The sequence below is a fragment of the Solea solea genome, chromosome 15 (genome assembly GCF_958295425.1).
Source record: "Solea solea chromosome 15, fSolSol10.1, whole genome shotgun sequence".
Taxonomy (NCBI): domain Eukaryota; kingdom Metazoa; phylum Chordata; class Actinopteri; order Pleuronectiformes; family Soleidae; genus Solea; species Solea solea.
Window position 1 is genome coordinate 4,410,116 of NC_081148.1, and position 21,521 is coordinate 4,431,636.

General features: G+C 39.7%; 1 protein-coding gene across 2 annotated transcripts in view; it reads right to left on the minus strand.

Moving 5' to 3' along the window:
* The window catches only part of gfra1a (gdnf family receptor alpha 1a), a 123,048-nt gene that overhangs the window by 86,025 nt on the left and 15,502 nt on the right, over positions 1-21,521 (minus strand). Inside the window, exon 4 of one of the 2 annotated variants that reach the window (XM_058652010.1) lies at positions 14,936-15,091. The exons of the other annotated variant lie outside the window; for it this stretch is intronic. Within the exon in view, the coding sequence (XP_058507993.1) occupies positions 14,936-15,091 (156 nt within the window). The remainder of the gene's footprint in view (positions 1-14,935; positions 15,092-21,521) is intronic. 2 annotated transcript variants of the gene reach the window in all.

The following is a 21,521-nucleotide window of genomic DNA, read 5'->3' on the forward strand; positions in this document are numbered from 1 at the left end:
TTTTCTAGCTACTGTATCATTAAAATGTTTAATACTTTTATCTCACTTTTTCTCTCAGAGGAAATGAGTTAAACTGTAATTGTGTACACTGGATTTTCTCCTAGCCAGTATAACATACATCATGTATGAAGCAAATGCATGAAGACCCACTTCAACCTGATTTAAAGACTTTTGATTACTGTCGCTGAACGAAACAAGTGCATTCAAACCATTGTCAAATCAGTTCACACAATGCCGATTAAGCAGGCAAGGTGGGAGAAGCACACAGCGCGAGTAAAGTGAGACCCCATCATACAGCAGCACAATGGCTGAAAACACCAAGACATTCAACAGGAGTTCAAAATCATATTTTAGTCATGATCACAATTTTGGCATCTGGCAAACCTGACCGTGTAATACAGAAAATGCGTGCTCCGCCAAAAGCAATCAAGTGCTCGCTGAACAGCTGCCTGGCTACGTGCATGTGTCAATCACAGCTGCTGCTGTCTCCTGCACCACGCAGCTCCAATTAAGTCCCATCAATGCAGCCCAAACACTGCGTTAAAAGACAGATACACAACATGTAACTTACCAAAGTAGAGTCGAAACAACATGAGAAGCCTGCATCGCTTTTTATCATCTCTCTCTTACTATGTGTGTGAGATAGAGAAAGAGTGAGGGGGGGGGGGGGTGTTCAGACTGCAGCCCATGTCCTGATTGTATCTATCAAAATCCTTTGGCTGGACAGCTAAAAAAACACATGAGATCTGATTTTTCCAAAGCTGATTGAAACCACATGAGGAGGTGGTTTCGAATGTGATTGTGATCAGATTTTTACAGACCCGTTTCTCTCTGAACGTCTCAGTCGCTCAGAGTGTCACTCACAGCACGACTCGAATGACAACAGGTCCAGACGACGATGTAGATCCAGAGAGACAGAAGTTAACTGGATGGTCGATATGGAATTACATTTGTGTCAATATTTTCAAACAACACTTTTCAAGAAGCAAATAAAATATTGATTTAATCTTTCAAAAATATTGTATTTTATTGTTTGAAAATACACTCCCTGATTTTGCTCCTGCTGATTGGCTACTGCTGAAGTTTTCACAGTCGATATCCGACAAAATAATTGTAAGTACCTAATGTTTATAATCTGTCAAACATTGGATACTTGCAATAATTAAAGTTCCAGATGGACACGAGTCCAAGCCTGTGACTACTTCCAGTTCATTTAGCTGTCACTCTGTATTGAATAAATCAGGGAGCGCAAAGAACAAGTGTATTTTCAAACAATAAAATACAATATTTTTAAATGAATAAATCACCGTTGTATTTGCTTCAAAAAAAGAGTTGTTAGAAAATATTGACACAGGTCATTAAACTGTTGCAGCAGGTCACAATTCATGCGGAATGTCTTCTCTCACATTCAGAAATTTGAGTGCTACGTTGCATCACCAAACATCCCCACCACACGATTCCACCAGGCGTCTGCCTGTTACTTCAGAAATCCATGTGGAAGACTACACTAGACAATGTCCATACTGTGTAGACACAAACGCAGATTGGATCTGATCACTTTAACGGAATATATAATGTGAACAGTTGGTCAGGAAGATCAGATTCTGATCCGAACTGCTTAGAAATCCGATTTGCACTGCAGTCAGTAAACAAGGCATGAAAGGCACAAAATGTTTTACTATTAAATCCACAGGTTAATGCTCCAGTGACAGGGTGCAGTATCCACTCCAGATTCTGCCTACATTTCACACTTTACAATGATTTGCTACAGTCACCATGTTTATTTTTTATCCATATCTGTGCAACATTTGGTTCATTTTTATTTGGGTGACGCATGCCAGAAATGGATGGATTTGATGAAGTTGCTGATATAATTGAGGACGGTATTAAATTAACTTTTAATGAGCTGGCAACAAGAGACGGTGGTTTCCGTAGTTCAGAGTGTTAGGGTTACACGGCACTGTAGAGCATCTCCCGCATTTCCACAGAGAGACTAACAAGACGGCAGCCATGCAGTGAAGAATGTTTCCTAAAACAGGCTCAATCTCCTCAGTAGCATAAGGTTTTCACCATGCGGTTGCAAATTTATGTTAAAATACAAGTGCATCTTTGCAGCATTTTAACCCCAAGCAGAAATTGATGTTTCAAAATCATGTGTAAAACAATAATTCGAATATAATATTGAAAAGGCCTGAAACTTTTTTTCAGGCCATATAGCCCAATAAATGCACCTTTGGTCAATTCACAAACAGTCAACAAGATGTACAGCAAAAAGTATGAAAAAAAAAAAGAAAATCAATGCTTTAACCAAAAGAGCATCCTCTTCCATCTCGATACAGCTATACAAAACTTTCACAATATTATAGAAGACAAGACAAAAAAAACAATACAAACTTCACACAAATAAGAAAAAGAGGGAATTAGGGAAGAACTATCACATAAAACATTACGACTCTGAGGCCACAGTGTTGCCACAGTGTTGCCACAGAGGTGCACTTTCTTTTTTGTTTTGCCAACAAGAAACTGAATCTTAACACCACCCACTCCGCATACAGTGTCAGGCGATGCAGAATCCCCATGACATACAGCTGCTGTTAATTATCTGGATATCACTTTCCCTTAAATGTGTTAAATGTCTGTAATGAATGTACTGTTTTAATTTTCAAATTTGTTTTGAAAGCTGTCAAATCAACAACAAATATCTCTCAAATGTCCCACGATGCTCAGAAATAGGACTTCTGCAGACTGACTGCACCTAAGTCTGTGTGTAACATGAGCTGCTATATGATCGTCAGTGTGGACATAAAGATTGGCTGCAGTCACAGCATCTGTTCCCTGCATACTTACTCGTGAATACGCTGAACTCTTAAAGGGATAGTTCAGTTTGTCTGGTTGTGTGAGGGAACGACACATAGTCAGAGCTGATTGGGCTGTGTGCAGTAGGGCGGAACATAATCAATTCATCTTTCAAATATCTTCTCGATAAATCAATACTCATTAAAATTGTTTGGTCCATAAAATAGCAGACAATGGTGAAAAGGATAATCTGTGTCTCCCAGACATCAAACTTCTGACAGCACTCTTAAATGTCTCGTTTTGTCTACAAACCAAGATATTCAGTTTTAAATCATGAAATATTCATATGTAAGTAGCTGGTTTTAATTAACTGATTAATACCCATTTAATCTTTGCAGCCCTAATTTGCTTCCCCCTCTCCTTAGAACCACAAAGAAAAACCTTTCTTTGTCTAACCTGATAAAAACTATACCAGTACTCAATAATAGTACTATATATTTGACACTTTTTCACTAAATTGCCTTTTCCAAATTGGAAACTGTAGTTTGAGGCACTTTGTAAAGGGATCATCTCCCTGCACCAATGCCCATATAGAAAATTAGCGATTTCATATTACAGCACACATGAGTGGTTGATCCACTGCTGCCTCCATCAGTAACTTTAAACGTCTTATTTAGTGATATTTAGTGATTGGTATTGACAATACTTTGTTTGGGTTTACAAGAGTCATACAAACTTACCAAATGAGGCAACAGTAAAATAGGCAACTAGCACATCCTCATGAGCTAAAAAGACAGATTTTTTCTATGGACTCTGGTACAGGAGAATGAGCACTTTGCAAAGCACCACAAACATCTGTTTTGAGTCCGAAAATGTTCTTAACAGTGAAATTAAGCAGCAAATTTATTCTTAAAATAGTTTTCTCTTAAGCATGAAGATTTTGAAGATTTTATCAATTGAGACTTTAGTTAAGTGGCTAAATCTGTTCTTCCTGGTTTTGCTGGCAGCCTTGTTTTCACTAAGAGCAGGCATACTACTGTATGTGTGCCGCGCGCTGATTCTCAGCAAAAGGGGTGAGTAAAGCTCAATCAGCAATAATTATGTGTCAGTACATCATAAAACCACACTTCAAAAAACATGAACTATGTTGCAGGGTCAGTGTATTAGGACTCAGTTTGTTTCTTAATGAAGATGATATTTAAGACTTAGCATAAAAAAAATGAAAAGTTTACAGAAGTTAAAAGAATTGTCTCTAAACTAAATATATGCACTTGGCTCAGATAACCCTTCTTTCTCACCACACAACTTCCACTAAGCCCTATTTGACATACTCATCCCTATATTCATTACCCTCCCACAGACGAATGATAATAAGAAAGAGTGTCAGACCTTTCTTGTGTAAACATGCCATCGCCCCAGGGAGGAGCAGGTAGAAAGAGTAAATGACATAAAGCATACCGTAAAACTGAATATTAGCAGTGTTAATGAGGGTACAGTGCAACAAACTCTGATCACCCTACCCTCTCCCAAAGCTTTCCTTCCCGGAGAGCATGCAAATGCTCTATCACAACTCCCTCCTTTCTTCCACTCTCCCATTCTCTTTCTCCAATTTCTTTCGCCTTCTGTGTCTGTCTGATGCGAAGCCACTCCTAACGCTTCAAAACAGGTTGCTGTAGCAACATGGCAGCACGAGACGGAGACCTTATGCTGCCTTCCATTTACCTCAGAAGTCAGAACTGGGAGTGACGTGACCCCCCCCCCCCAAGTTCACCGTGTTCCAGTTGAAGATTCGAAAATGCACACGTACCTCAGGCTAGCCATTTGTGTTAGCCAGTGTTAGCACACACAAACAGCGTAGCAACATGGTTGCTCCTAGTTTCCTAGTTGGAAATACGGTTACTGATACAACATACTTGTACAACAGGCACCATTTTACACAATAAACTTGTGGGTAGTATATTAAATTTCACCTTTAACCAAAGAGCAACAGGAGGAAGTGGGATATATTGTTTGCATGTGTGCATGCTACTGCTAGCTTGTCCACACGTATGTAAAGTGACATTTCTGCAACATATCACCCTTTTTTTCCATTAGTTACTTTTTTTGATGTCATAATTGCCAGAAAACCCTTTTTTCTATGAATTACTCGTCCTTCATAATACTACAGATTCAGTAGGTCGGTAGGTAGATAGTGCAGCAAGAGCATTTACTCTCCCTCTTAAGGCAAAGAGAATCATTTGGAGATCTCTGACACATGACATGGAATTATCTCAACGAACAATTAACAGTCTTATCAGCTCAGTGACTTAATGTTTTATTTCAAATACAGTGTGAATCAGTCAGATAAGCTGTGGCTGAATGAACTCATCATATCAGTGCTCGACGGTTATTCTGGGCAGTAAATCTCAAGTCAGGAAAACAAGTCATACATGTTAAGATGGAGTGCGGCTGAGTGTAGGAATACATTACTCTGGGTTCCCACTTGTAAACGAAATTGGTTTCCTCGCCGCTCGTAAGCGCATTTGCACTGAGCACATTTCAACCTCCACTTCCCCAAGTTAAGATGCAGGAGCACCGGCGCTTTGCATGTAAATCTCTCAAGTTCAAGCACACAGCCTACGCTCGCTGGCTCGGTCTGTCTCTCCGGCTCATGTACACACACACACACACACACACACACACACACAAACCACACTAAGCTGCACAGCAAAAACCCAACTCTTACTTTTACTCTCCAAAGCTCTAGAACTTGTATTTCCTGTGAAAATACACTTGTGAAATACTCCTCTGAAAAGGTTCACACATACACACTCATTAACACAGCTGCAGTAAGAGACAACACAACACCACCACCTACACACACAAATCAGTGCTCATCTGCCAGGCTAAAAAAACTACCAAACAATACGCTTTTGTCTTTCTCTGTACAGGAAATATCCGTCACACCGAAGCACTAACGTTTTCATTTATTATACAACAAGATGCCGTTTGCAATGTGGGATAATCATGGAATTTAAAAATGACAAAGACAGAAATGGGCTTCAGGAGGATTCACCGGTTTCTACATTTTCAGCACAAAAACTGATAAATTATCTATAGGATGTGTTTGCCATAATAAGATATGTGTGGTACTTATCCTTGGATAATAATTGTATAATTACTGCACTAGTTCTTCTTTGGTCAACTCCATACCTAATACCTTATCAGGTATAACTCTGTGTCGGTCAAATGAAATAAAAATAAAAAATCACCGGACCAGATATCAGTAAAGGAAAAATGTGAAATCTGATTTGAGCTAAAAACCCTAAATATCATGTACATGGTTCATCAAGCACATAATATAAAGCAGGAATTATGCCACAAACAGCATGTGACCAGAATGTGATGATGAGTATACTTTTTTATTGGACTGATAACAATATTGGCTCATATACTCAAAGCTATCAGTATCAGTATATGGGGCATGAAAATGTGTTATTGAGACATCAATACTTCTATGTTTTCTGTAACAAAAGTAACAATAGTTCATTAAAAAATATTTAATCTGCAGTCAGCATTTGGCACGGATGTCAAAAGTGTAGCTTTTCTGAAAGCTTCTGACCAAATAAAGGCAGTGTATGGAGAGAAAGAAATTACAATTATCTTATTACGCCATGTCTACTCTGAACCTCTTGTGATACAACTTAATTAGCAAGGGCTGTAAATGGAGCCCAGACTTATTTATTTGTTACTGCTTCATCCTGCACATCCTCCTCACAGTTGGGCTGGAGCCAATTACAGGTGACTTAATTCGTGTTCCCATCATGGCACAGTTTGGAACAGTAACACCCTCGGTCAGACCCTGCATTCCGACAAAGAACAGTACCTTTACTAGGAAGTTGGGGTCACTGTCAACAACTCGGTGAAAACTCACTTTTAGAGTCAAAGTTGGTACAGTCTGGACAATTCCAATTAACCTCTGCATGTGTTTGGACTGTTTTGACGAGCGCACACATAAAGGTCTTGACATTTTAAACTGGTGACCATCTTGCTGTGAGGCAACAGTGCCAGCCACCAAACCGCTGCATGAAACGGAACGAAACTGTTCTCATCCCCTCTAACATGCCGTGGCGTTTGTTGATGTAACACCGTAATCACTGCACTGAAGCCACAAATTGGAAACCTAATCTGAGACTTTAACCAAAGCTAATCAACAACTGGTTGTTGGTCTGGACTTGATGTGTTTTACAGGACCACACACACACACACACACACACACACACACACACACAGAAGAAACATCCTCTATTATGACATTCAGACCAAAGCAACAGCATTTGCAGGATAATTCAAGTGTGGCGCAGTTGACTGACCACAGTGTGGGCCCTAATGTCTGATATTTACAACATTATCTCCACAAAGCACAGTCTCCCTCACAGCAATCTGGCAACAAGTGTTGTGTTTTCCAATAACTTAAAAAATACTCAATGAGTCATTTTATGTTGATATTTCTGCCATGTGTGAAACTCATATGAGCTTTTAAGTCCTGGAACCTTCTGTTTTTTTAATGCCAGCTGAGACAAAGTGAAATGAACAAACCGAGTGCTGTGTTGTAGCTGATAACCTGCGACTCCAACTCGTTTTCTAACTCCTTCCAACCAAAAATACCATAATTGCAGTCAATAGTCAGTCAGATTTTAATTGAAGTAAACTGTTGTTAGCCCTGTCGTGCACATGCACATGTAAGATGTCGCAAGTTACGTGATCTGCAGACACTCACTGATGTACACGTTTCAGGAAGGTCATCAATTGTTACAAAGACCTTAACATGTTGTGTTCTTTGCTATCCAAACTCACTCTCACACGTTTAAGGTAAATACAAGAAGAAAGAATAATTTCCCTCTTCGGGAGCCTTAGAATTCCTCCTTTTCACCTCAAATGATTAAAAGCTCCCTCACCGTTACTGCAGTCCCCTTAATCTCTCCATCTTGAATAAGCCTCTGCCAACATTGTCACACTCTATTGTTCAACAATATTATATACTTTTTGTTTATAGTGATTATTTACATTACTGCCCATTTCCACTGGTCAAATATCAGTTTAAACACTGGTTTATTGAAAGTTTTTTTTTTTTTTTGCAGCTTTGGCTCCGATTGGTTTAGTGGGAACGCAAGACCTGCGTAAGCATGTTCATTTATTCTTCTTCATCATCATCTCCATTTTTGTCAGCTAAAAAATCCCTTGAAAGAGGGCAGAACATTTTTTTTAATTGATTTATATCACTAACCCAATTATATATAATTGCTTATTTTATTATGAAAAAGGCTTTAGTGTGTTGGGCCAGGCAGCCAGCTCTACACTGTCAATGCTAAGTTGTGAATAATGCATGAAGTACAAGTTGTGTGAACAGCCACAGCATTGATGGACACTGTCACATGACACAGACACAGCAGGGGGACAGCATCAACGTGTCTCTGCTTCTCTTCAGCTCTTCCATCATCTCCATTTCTGAGATCATACAAATAAAACTTTTCTCATTCCCTAAACTTTCGCTTGACTCAGACAGTTGTTTTTTTTCTGTCTGACAGCCTTAAGTGGTCTAACCCTGCGTGGGTCAGTTGGCTTCACCGAGTACAGTTCTCTTTGACCTTAAAACCACTCGCACCATGTCCATCTCAGTATGTGGAAAAATAGCCACACAAACACACACACACACACACACACAGAGGTTTGTGCAGTTATTCCTCTTAGGGCACTGCAAAAGTGTTAACACTAACCTTAACCTAACCACAATTTAAATCTGAGCCCTAACCTTAAGCAGGTTCTGGGCAAGTTCTGCCTCATTAGGACCAGGTTTTGGCCTCCATGAGGACTCCTGGTCCTGACATTGTCAGCGGTGTTTATGCTGGAATGTGTTCTAAAGAGGTAACAAATACAAATAGACACAGACACACACCTCATCATCCCCTTCAGGTGGCACAGTCATGCCAGCTCTAATTCTCATAACAGATCACGATGTTATTTCAAGCTCTCCTGGAATGCTCTTATCGTTGCTTTAAACATACACGTGTGTGTAAATATGTGTAATTAGGAATATATGAAGATTTATGTGATTGTGCACATGGAAACAGTCCACTTTTTTTGGCTCAGTGCCGGTAATGCATTCGCCGTGGGTGTCTCTCTCTCTCTCTCTCTGTCTCTCTCTGTCTCTCCCCCCGCCTGCTGCTGTTTCCTTCGGGCTCTCACGCTGCGTTCAATGACCTATTCTTCTCTGCTTGAGCAAATAAGACAGGAGTGAGCGAGCTGTGAGGAGCCGCGGAGAGTCATCAGTAAATTCAACTTCATAATGTCAAGTTATTGACCCCCATCTGGTTTTGTAAATGTGCCAAATGACATTTGTTAGTTTTCTAAACTTTTTTTTTAAATAATGTGTACACTTCTAAAAGATCATTAGTCGGTCGTATTTATTGTCCTCTTTATCTCGCCTCATACTTTTTTTCCACACTGGCATTCAACTCCACAGACATTTCAAATGTGTAGTTGCAGATTGTTTTAGACAGGAAAGAATCGGGCAGTAAATGTAATAAAGCATGTGTTAACATTGGTGGAGCCTTTCACAAATGAGAGATTGCTTCGGGACAGCTCCGACGTACGTATGTGTCTACACTGTAAAAAGTTACATTGTTACTCCAAAAGAAAAGTGACTTGCATTACAAGGGAAATTTGATACAGAGTATTTGTAGTTTTTCTAGTTGATATAATAATACATATATATATATATATATATATATATATATATACATTAAAACTTTTCAAAGTAAGTACATTTTTTATGTGTTATCGTAACTTAATGCCTAGCCAAGTGTAACCCTAACCCGAACCTCACTGCTGGGGACAGTACATTAGGTAATGCTCCTATGGGTCGTATTTGGGGAGTTGGAGGACAGGTTAGAAAACCCAAGGGTGGCATTTTGAGATTTGGGATTCAGCTCTCCCAAATTGTCGTTTCCGTGTGGATAAAATGCTGATAAAATTTAAAAAAAACTTAAGTGGATTTTCCTAGACTCATTTTTGGTTGGACAGCCACTATGTTGAAAATTACAGACCGGTAACATTAAAAAATGTCCACATTTAATTATAATTTATACTGTATGTTGAGACGTTCCTGCTTGTATTTAAATCTTAACACCATCCAGTCTAGTCCGACAGGTTGATATAAACATGTGCCTCCACAGTGGAAACATGTATGTCTTTCTCATGAATTATGAATTAACAGCATCAGTACAGGTCAGCGTGTGTGTGTGTGTGTGTTATGACTCTTCACACCAGCATCGCTGTCACTGTTTGAATGACGATAAGTGTCATTACATTAGAGTGGCTGTTAAACCGACTGAAATTCTTCAATCATTTCCCTACACGTGTGCAGATCGCTTCACCTTTTAAATCAGTGCAACTCTCATGTCTTTTCCCTCCCTCGAGCTCCACGCTTATTTAATGCAGATTAGGATACATTTTCTCTAAAACTGCTTATTTTAAGAGAGCTAAATAATGGATTTACCTTCCAGCTCTGATCTTCTAATTAATCAGGAAGGTTTTTTTTTTTGTTTGTTTTTTTTTTACATTAAGATTTAAAGAATTGTGCATAGAATGAGAGTAAAAAGACTCTGGGCATGTCCACTCTTAAGTTCTGATGCCTAAGAATTCTGATTTGAATTAAGCTCTTCTTCTATTTCCCCCCCCGTCACACAGCAGTGATTCATTTGGTTCCTGAGATTTTTGTCTCCTCTCCGTCTTTTCAACAGTTCATCTAAAAAATTAAAATAATAAAAAAAATGCTTCTAGGAAAGTTTCACCACTTAGCAGTGTTTTGATAACACCTCCAGGAAGCTATTTCAGATGAACAAGACCAGGCTGTTATCTCACTAAATGGGAAAAGAGAAAGAGCCATGACTTGACTATTAATAGTGACTGGGACATTAAAAAACACACACACACACAATCAACTGTCAAATATGATAAGGATTGGTGGATTGATGACTTTGAAATAAGGTTTAAAATGTTAACCCCGAACCCTAAGATTCCATGACATTTAGCTCTTTTACAGCTTAATCCAGGCCTCTCTTCTGTTTATTGACTTTGCAGTGAACACAGTTCCAAGACTGTTCTCACTTCAGCACATTTTCTTTAAACTGCTGTATTTTTATGTTTTTCTTTTCATTTCTCAATTGAAAACTGGCTGTGAAATCATTGCAGAAAAGAAACACCTATAGAATTTACTTCTGAAACATATGAGAAGTATGCCACACTCGGCTGTCTCCCTCTGTGAAAAAAACATTTTGTTCTTCTGCCTTTATTCTCTTCTGTCCATGTTTCAAACTGTCAGCTGCTTGAAAACTGAGAAGTCAAAACACTTCTTATATGATTCCTCACAAAAGAAAGCACTTCAATTCCTTTCACTGAGGAATTGAGTGAGTTCTTGGCTTTGGTAATTTTAACCTGCCTGAATAAAACAAAACGACAAGCCCTGAGTGAAGCTGTTCTCCGGCTAGTTAAATCTCATTTGTATTCCACGACATTTGTGTTATCAGTTTCTCTGCAGACGCAGTCACATCATTTTATAAGTGTGTTTTGACTGTTTTTGATTTATTACATGAATGTCGCAGATGTAATGAGCTGCTAATTTACATGTTTTAACTATCGTTTATACTTGTGGATCCTACTAATGGCGCTTTTACATTATCCAGTTCCAGCAATACTCAGCTCTACTCAACTTAACTCTACTCGGTTTGGTATCAGGAATGTCATTTTCCGTTACTTCATAGTCGTCACAGCTCGGCTGCACAAAAATGCTGTGACGTAGTTTAATACACGACATAACCACACAAACTAGTGTCGAGCAAAACTGTTCTTTTCGTTGTACGGAGTCATTAGAATCAGTTAATTACAAACATCTGTTCAACTTTCTGCATGACAGGAGCCCAGACTCCATCTGACACAATCAATGACCTAAAATACGGTTTAATATTAAGGTTTTATACATTTCCTTGAGTTAACAATGTTTAAATGTTAAGTCTTTAACTGAATACAATTACACTAACTGATACTGACTACAGCTCGGTGTTATTCGGTTTGATTCTGGTATCAGACGTCGTGCTCATCACTCTTCCAGTGATGACACTCTCTGCCAAAAAGTGGTCTGTCTGTTGATGTCACATTTTAGTATCGGCTCAGCTCGCTTGGAACTTTGCCAGAGCAGGTAACAAAAAAGCACCGGGTACCAAGTAGTATCACTAATGGAAAAGCACAAAAATGAGTCGAGTCGTACTTGAACTGTATAATGGAAAAACCCCATTAGTAGTTGTTTCAGTAGTTAGACCCCTGAGGGATTCAACATGGCCTAAAATGAAAACCACATTTAAATTTCAGCATCATGAGAGGAAAACAGCAGAGCACTGCCGCATCCCTTTGTGCACAGCCGTTGCTAAATGTTATCATTTGTCATTAAATACTCTTGGTAATGTCTGCAGACACTGACTGTAGAGCATCTCTGAGTCACTGGCTGACAGCTTACTGGAAATAGTTGTAAATCCTCTACCATTAACGGTAGAGGATTTAGCATTTCTGTGGTTTTCCTCCTTTTCCATTGGTTGTCTGTTAAACTTAAGATTTTTTTGCAGCTGGATTGATTTTCATCATAAAACATCCCACTGGAAAAGGTTCAGAACTTGAGACCAGATTGCCAAATAAAGTAGAAGATTATGAAATTACCAAGTTCATCCGCTCAGGTCATTTCACCCAGGAGAGCATATCCATTGAGTCTTCGCTCTTTGCCGATTAAAACAAGAAGATTTTTTGTTTTTGTTATTGTTGTTTTTAGTTTTTACCAGGAGACAATAGCCATGCAGTATATGATTCAAGCCAGTTGCTTCATCACGGTATTATGAAAGGTATGACTTGTATGCAGATACAAGATACAACATACTTTAATTTATTAGTTTCCGCATAACAACAATGATGTTTATTTTTCTAGAATGAAGCATTGGTTTTGGGGAGAGTGTGCACTAATTTGTTTGTGCCATTTGTTAATAGAGAGACAGTTTGCATTGCAGTTTTTTTTTCTGATTTAACTGTTGCTAATAAAGGAACAAATTCTACTCATAAAAGACAATTCATAAGATCCATTAAATTCCTCTTTTTCACATTATCACTGTGGTGCCTCAAGCGACTATTATTACCTGAGATGATGACTCTTTCAAAGTGAGGATTCTATGATACAGAGTTTACAATTAAGCCTCAGATGCAGCCCTATTCCTGTCAGAAAACAGGAAGGTTTTTAATGAATCTGAATGTCAGCATACCACACACACAAGACTAACAAAACATCAAATGTAAGTCAACATCAAATCAACAGTTTCTGGAAATGTCAGAATTACTCTCCATCTCAGAATAGCTCAATTACACAGTAAAGGACCATACATTTACATTAGCATCCGCCTGAAAACCCAAAAAAACTCCATAAAAAACTCCATAAAAAGCAGTCCAGTGATGCTGCAACTCACATATTTGGCTGATATATTTGACCAATGACAGGTTTATAATAACAAATGATACAGGGAATTGAAAAAAGGTAACTCATGGTACATTAATAACTAAAACTATATCAGCCAATTCCAATAAACACCAACAATGCACCAACAATGCGCACAACCACAGCTAATTTTAAGACCAACACACTCACAGGCGCACTGATGGACACAAGTGCATTTGCTACCAACACAACATAGATACTAGGCATGAAAATGACAACTATGTCAGATTTAATCAATATTTTTGCATTGATGTATCTATCTCCCAAATCAGGATGACAATATGCTATCATATCTTTATTCCGATTCACCACTGGGTGAAATCATTTGCAGTGTGTCATGAGCCTGTCTCCATGTATATATACAATGTGATTCTTAAGGTTGCGGTCAAAATTAAACATTTCCCTTTTTAATCACCCACACGCTGCAAAAAGGTGTTTCTGTCCATAAAGCTATAATGTAACAGTCGCAGACATTATTTGCCCTCTAAAATGGAAATTCAAGACAAAATGGCACAGTGGGAATATCAAAACATGACATGCCTTCCCACTCCCCCCTTCTTCTATCTCTTCTCTGGGGTTTTTCGACAGAGAGCACATCTGCTGTAGAAACTCCCCTGAAGGACACATGTCAAGCCTCCATGACTGAACAGACAAATGAACGGACATGTTGAAGGACTGACCCCTCCTTTCAATGGGAAGCTGAATCTAAAGCCTTCTTAATCAGATAACGAGGAGGATAAAGTCAAACAGATCCAAGGAAAGCTGACAGTGCGAGTCTCACATCTCAACCACAAGCATATTTGGCATAGATGCAATAAACTATCCAGTTACCGTAGCTTCAATTTCAAATTCTGTAACATATACAGATATACCTGCACAATTTGGTTTTCTTTTAGATCAGAGGTGGTCTGATCCATCAGAAGAAGAGTTGTAATATAAACCGTCCGCAGGAATGTGAGTTTATGGACGTGAACACACAGCCCTCTCTGTTTCAGCTATTTTTAAACATAGCATCGATTACAGTGCAGTTGTTTTTCCCCCATAGTCAAAATGATGTATATAAAAATGGACGTAATCTCCTGCTCGAAGACTGCGAGCGGTCAATGGGAATTTAGAAATTCCCTGCCTGCACAAAGACGTTACTAGACAGACATCATACTATTAGTCCATAAGGTTGAACACTCCTTGCATTGCTGTCTACGTTAATAGCTAGGCTAAAAGATGAGTCAGCAGATGCATTTGGTTCTTCCACATGCTGCTTTTCAGCATCTTGGGTGTCACTCAAAAGGGTGGTTGAACTTGATCGTGTCCTCCACTTTCACAGAAAAACAACACAACATCAGCATCTAATTTTTCTAATGGACACTCAAAGTCAATCTAAGGCCAAGCTCAGCTCAGAGCACCTTCTGCTGGACCATGCAGTAATTAGACGGTATGATGCACTTCAAGGCTGTATATGTTGAACTCGGGCCAGGTTTTAAGGTTCAAGTGTGGTTTTTCGTTTGATTTTGTCTCAAGGGAACAATCATGCATGATCAAACACACAAACAAACACAGCTCTGTGGTTGTTACCCGGTATGGCCCAATTGGGATGAGCTCTCCTGTTTCTACTGGGATCCCGATGTTCTCTGGAGGAGGGGCTCCTATGGCTCAGAGTGGGCTCTCTACCCTGGGTGCCCCCCCTGCCTGGAGCTGACGATGCAGAGCTACTCCAAGGTTCCCCACCCTCTGCAAGAGATGTGCTTCATTCAGGAACACCAACCAACAGCAAACAAGGTTCACACAAAGTCAAAAAGTGGTCAAGACTTGATGATACTCAGGTCAAAGGGGGAAAGGTCAAACAAGAAGCAGAAAGACGGCATTCAGATCAGTCAGCTGACAGTTTTCTAGGTTGGCAAAGGTAAAAACACAAAGGGTTAAAAGGAGCAAGTTTTTTTAAAAAGACACCCAAGTTAAATTATGAGTACAGTTCAGCTACAGAAGAAAAGAGGGAAGCTGAGGGAGTATAGTTCTTATCTGCAACAGACAATGTCAGTAGACGCTCTATGATCTTTTAGTGTCAATGTCAATCAACAACTGGTCTATGTCACTGGGGATGGGGAGTCCAAGCAAAGATAAAAGATATTATATTCTCACAATTTTGTCAGAGGGAAATTTTCCACTCCAAGAAAAAAACTCTAGCACAAACTATGGGTACAGTATGCATTTTTTGTGATTCCATTACATCCAACATCCAGCTGTTGTTAAGTTTGCACCGCTCACACCTCCAATAATTAACTCATCTATCATACATGGAAGGCAACACCTCGTTTCAATCGATATCCGATTTAAAATCAAGATCTATTAATTAACCTCTGCATGTTTTTGGACTGTGGGAGGAAACCGGAGAAAACCCACCTCCACACACAGAGAGAACATGCAAACTCCATGCAGAAAGGCCCTCAGTCTCAGTGGGTCATGAACTAAGGTCTTTTTGCAACAGTGCAAGCCGCTACACCACTGTGTGCCCACTTTGTGCATTTTTTATAAACACAACACGCTATTTAATAAGTACTGTTTCTATAGATTCCCCATTGACAAACTGTACATGTAGCATGGGGGAAAGTTCTCTGTTCAGCCCTCTTGTGTGTGAGGAGGGCGCTCAGCTCACACACAACCGCATCGATCAAACGCCGCAATCGACTCTCGTGAAACAAGCCCAGAATAGAAGCATGAAGCTGCCTGGCAAAAACTGGGGGCATGCAGTTATAGATTTTTGTTTTAGGAGGACAGTTGTGGATAAAAGAAATGCAAATGCATGTCTCAATGCCCTCATTTAACATCTCTGAGAAGAAATGACAGAACAAGAACTCAGCTGGATGCCGTTTGTGTGTCTTTTGGGTGCCAGCGGGTGAAGCCACTCTTGCACATGTGAGTGTGTGTGTCTGTGTCTGTGGGTGTGTGTGTGTACACACGCTCGTCTCTCAGATGTGTGTGTGTCTGTTTGCTTTTCAGGGATGCCAGTGTTCTATGATCAAAAGGAGAAACATACAGGGATAAGAAAGGGAGAAAAAGGGTAAAGCTATTATCCTCCACAGAGAGCGACGTTTGTTCGTTAGAGACGCTATTTTAATCAGGCGCACTGTGGCTGTTGACAAACATGGTCACAGGGGACAGGGTGTAAATACCAATAGACGATTAGAGACCTTCAAAGTGAGCTAAGCCAGAAAATAAAATTGATACAGCTGTGCTTACTAAAAAGCAACATAATTATTTGGAGGAGGAAGCGTGTTCAAAGAAAAAATTCAAAAGCACATGAAGCCAGGACACTGACAAGCTGCATGATGATCACAGGATTACACAAACACCATCCCTAACCCGGGCCAACATGGGATGTGTGAGCAACACATCTTACATCTTTCATTGAGGCACCCAGATCAGAGCAGCCACACAGCCCGCATGAGACACATAACTGTGAAATAAGTTTAAGGAGTTCAACCTTGTAAGTTTGTGGCTCAAACTGGCAAAAAGTATCCTCATAAAGCTACACTATCCCTGCTAACACAAAACGTTCAAAGAATGTTAGCCCCAGGGTTATCTTAAGGTTAGTTAGAACCAAAACAAATTGAAGTCCAGTTCATTGGTTTATTGTAAATACAACTTTTTGAATCCTATCAAGTTTCGCCTGTTCATTCATCTAAGACTGCAAGTATAAGTACTAACATGCAGTATAATTATAATGCAAAGACGCTGCTGATGATAATGTCAAGGAGTTCATTATTGGAGGTGTGAGCGGTGCAAACTTAACAACAGCTTGCTGGACCTTCAGAGCAACACAGAGCTATATGACTCTTAATTACTTTTCTTCTTTTTACAGTTTTTTACAATTTTTTCGGTAAAAATTGTGAATTCTTTGTACTCCAGTAACTACCCAAAGTATAATATGTACCAAATGCTGTCATGTTATTGCAACCAAAAGAATGTTCTACAAAGGTTGTATGAAGGTTGTGTCAGGGGAACATTCTGGGAACCAAATGTGCAACCAAAAACTAACATTAGGAAAACATTCCATATCAACCACACGACCACCTAGGGAGGAACCTTCAGGGAATAATCCCACAACTAAAAGATAACATTCCCAGAGCATTCTGGGAATTAGAAATTGTTAGCAGGGATGTACCTTTTTTTTTGTTATTGTAGATGTTATTATTCTGCCTCTGTTTGGTCTCAGTGAACAGAAATAATGTTGTATTATTTGCCACTGAAATACATATTAACACACACTCACATCACTAGGGAGACTTCCTACACAAATTTTACGATCCAGATGCACATATTTGAATAAGAGGGTGGAGGTCATCATAGCCACGCCCTGAAGCACTCCATACATAACTCACAATGCTGTATTAAAATAGTAATTAAAGTGGAACAATGCTGGGTTTTCACCCTAATTGAGTCATTGTGATGCTGAAATGTCGCAGGGAGACTGGGGGCAGTTTCCATTACCCCGACTGTCTGTTAGCAGGAAAGGGGAGCGTCAACTGTGAGGTTTTACAACAGTGATGATAATGCGGTAATCAGTGGGTGAATATATATTTACAGTGGTGTCATAAAAATATGCACTAAATAGGCTAAAAAGCGACCTGTCCTGCAAGTAACAAGTTGGCTCATTTTCTCATAAAATTTAATTTAAAGAGCTACTAATAATGTAAATACTACTATATTGAGAAACACTGATAGAGTTGTGTGTAGTGGTAGGATTAATCAGCAACATGTGAACTCATTTGACAATGCTTTCGGTGTAACTGTCATTTATATTAAAAACGTACACACTACAGCTTTAGCATGTATTTTCCTTGTTTTCACATTGCGTAAACCATTTTTTTACTTCATGATATTCTATTTCCTAAAGCTTTCACATGTGACAGCAGATATGCAGATACAAAGAGCCATCTGTCAGTGTCTGCAAAGAAAATGCAACATTGTCTCCGACAGTCGAGCTGTCTCTTACAGATTTAAGCAACAGTGGTAGAGAAGACCTCGAGACAAAAGAGGTCAAACAGACTGAGAATGGGATATTTCAACAATTTCAGGCAGAGGAAGAAGCATAACTCTATAAATCCACGTCTATAAAAGACTGAAACTCTATAGCTCACTCAGCGCGGTTTGCTTTCATAGAGTGTGAAATGCTCTTAAGACACAACAGCACAAGTGAAAGCCCTGATGTCGGGAGCCGAGGCTACTTAATCCTGTGAGTTGACCGTGTGCAGCTGAGAGCTTAGAGCAGCAGCTTAGCACAAGGCCGCGACTTGGACGCACCTGCCACTGGTCAGTTGGCTCAGCCAGCTGAGCGAAACACATGACTACACTAGATTATGACACGTCGTAATTGAAAAGGCTGTGCTGAAATCTCAGCCTTCGATTCATCACTGTTTCAAATGAAGCGATTTGCCACATTTTTTCATGCATTTAAGGAGCTGAGAATGTACAGTAAAGATATCAAGATGTTTATGGTAAAAAAAACAGTTTTTGTAGAACAAACTAAATAGAAATCTGGTTACAAATAACCATAGTTGTACTAATAAAAACATTACAACTCTCCTCTTCCTGCATGCAACATCTACGCAGATTTACTTTGTTAATGTTCATCTAATAACACAACTCATATCATATTATGGGAACACTGGCTATTTTAAATCAAATTCACTCAGTTGTGTAATTTGGAAGCCATGGGTTTTGCCAGGCAGCTCCATCCTGTTTTGTTGAAACCAGAGCAGACGGTCCCTGAATGTGAAAAGTCCCAAATCTGAAGTATTTTCCTAACCACTGTATGTTGACTTTGAGGGAAAATGTAACATGGTAAGGGAACGTTTCAGAACAACTTAAGAAAAGAACCACAGCGTTAAGAGAATTAGATTACACTTACTATGTAACAAAGTGACGTAGACATTTATGATACTACTGCAGGTTTACAGTGATGACACTATGGTGCTGAGACAGAGAGTAGAGCAGGTGCAGGTGAGTGAACGGTAAACCACTGATAAGGTTTTGATGTGTCACAGTGTTTGAGGGGGGGCTATGCTGACACCAGTGCATCATGGAGTCATATTAGAGGCAATGAAGCCCTCCTCTTATCATTTATAGGATTTGAACAGGTCTTATTATTGCTGCCACTGAGATACTTCTTGTTACTGTACGTCACGCAGGAGCCTGCATGTTTGACTGAGCTGCCCCACATATGTTTGGATGAAATGGTTTGGGACCAGCAGGTCACTATCTACTGTCAATCTCATCACAGCCCTTAAATCATACCCTGGTTTATGTTCTATTTAAATCAAATGGCAGTACACTTTCAGTTCAAAATGGACATCACGCTGTATTGATAGAGACCATAAACTTCCCAGGAAAATGTAGAATAACGTTATAAATCAAGTGAGGAGTGGGCTCGTTTTCACAGTGACAGGCTAACCGGTGGAGTCGCCCCCTGATGGCCATTCAGGAGAGCAGGTTTCAGGTACTTCTGCGTTCACTTTTCAGACACAGACTTTGTATATTTTTACATCAAGAAAAGAACTGTTGCTTTTTATCTGTTACCTACTATTCTGCATGAGCATTCACAACTGCTTGTAAAAAGTTAATTGTTCTTATTTGCACAAAGCAACAGCAGGAGGACGAGGCAGACCTGGCACATGCTCGGTCCTGCTGATTTGAGCTGTCAACTGTATTTATTAACTATGATGAATCACCCCCCCCCCACCCTACACACACACACACACACACACTTCACATCCAATCAAAAAGCTCTCAGAGGGACTCAAATCTGCTCACCTTTTAACTAAACGATTTCCTTGGCCCGTGGTGTGCCAGCCAGTCATTGTACTGGCAACCCGACGATATGTCTGCTGTTACAATCGTTCTGCCAAATGCCCCCGGCTGCATCAGTCAATTTGAAACAGTGTGGTAAATGAGCAGGCCAACTGACGCATGGGAAGGGGAAATTTTAAAAGGCTTTGTTGGCACAAGGAACTATAATAGGAAAGTGTTAAACAGTATGTGCTCCATGCATAATGCAGGTGTTCCTTCAACCCGAACATAAAGGTCCATCGAAGATGGCGCCTCCTGTTGCAGCAGCTCCATGGGCTTTTTCACTCTTTTTCTTAACTTTTAAGGATTATCTTACTTTATCTTGTCACCATTTAGCAAGATAAAGTGAATGACTTAAAAATATCTATGTATCACATAGATATTCATGACTTCCACTTGAATGCAGCAATAGACACAGTGGGTAATGCGATTAGCAGCAGTGGCAAAACGTTATTAAAACTATCCGTGTTGTTCTCCTGCTGGCATGTGTGCAATCACAATCATATTTCTTTTATTTTAACATTCTTGAACTCAGTTTAGCACATTGCCCAATTAAGGACCTGGGCTAAACCTGGTCTTAGTCCGGTGCTGCTGCATATGACAATACGAGCTGACAACTACCATTCTGTCAGAACATGGATTTTTTTCCTGAGCCTGAAATTTTCTCCAGAACTCTCAGACTAAAATATCCAAATACAGTATGTCTCAAAGAATCTCCGTATAGTTCCCATTACTGCACATCGTGTTGAGAAATCAACTATACAGAGATGAGACAAGGTCAATGAAAACACAAATCCCCAACAGGCCGTGTCCTTCTCTCAGTCTGGATCCTAAAACCTAAAACCTTGCTGAAGGGTAAAATCCTTTGATCCTGGGCCTGAGCGGAAGAGCTTGGGTGGAAAAGGTGGAGGGAACGGGGGGGGGAAAGAAGTAAATCAATAGATTCTTGTAGACACAGCCTCAAGTTTCCAATCTAACACAGCGCTGTATTGATTAGGCTTCATATGAGACAAGGCACTGGGACACTATATGTCAGCTGTGGACCTGGGAGTTTTAAAGAAAACAAACCCCTGGTGCTGGGGGTGGGGCAGCGAGGAGCATTACAAGCAGACAATGTAGAGTCGATGAGCATTGGTTGAATGGAGTCAGCATAGCAATGTGACGCAGACACATGAGTGCAGTAGGAGATTAAAGAGCATTACTTCAGAAAACAGAGAGGCTTAAGAAAAATACTGATATTATATTTAATATCTAAAGACACACTCTCCCTCTGCCCCTTTTTCTACTAGCAGTACCACAACACAAGTCTGTTCTT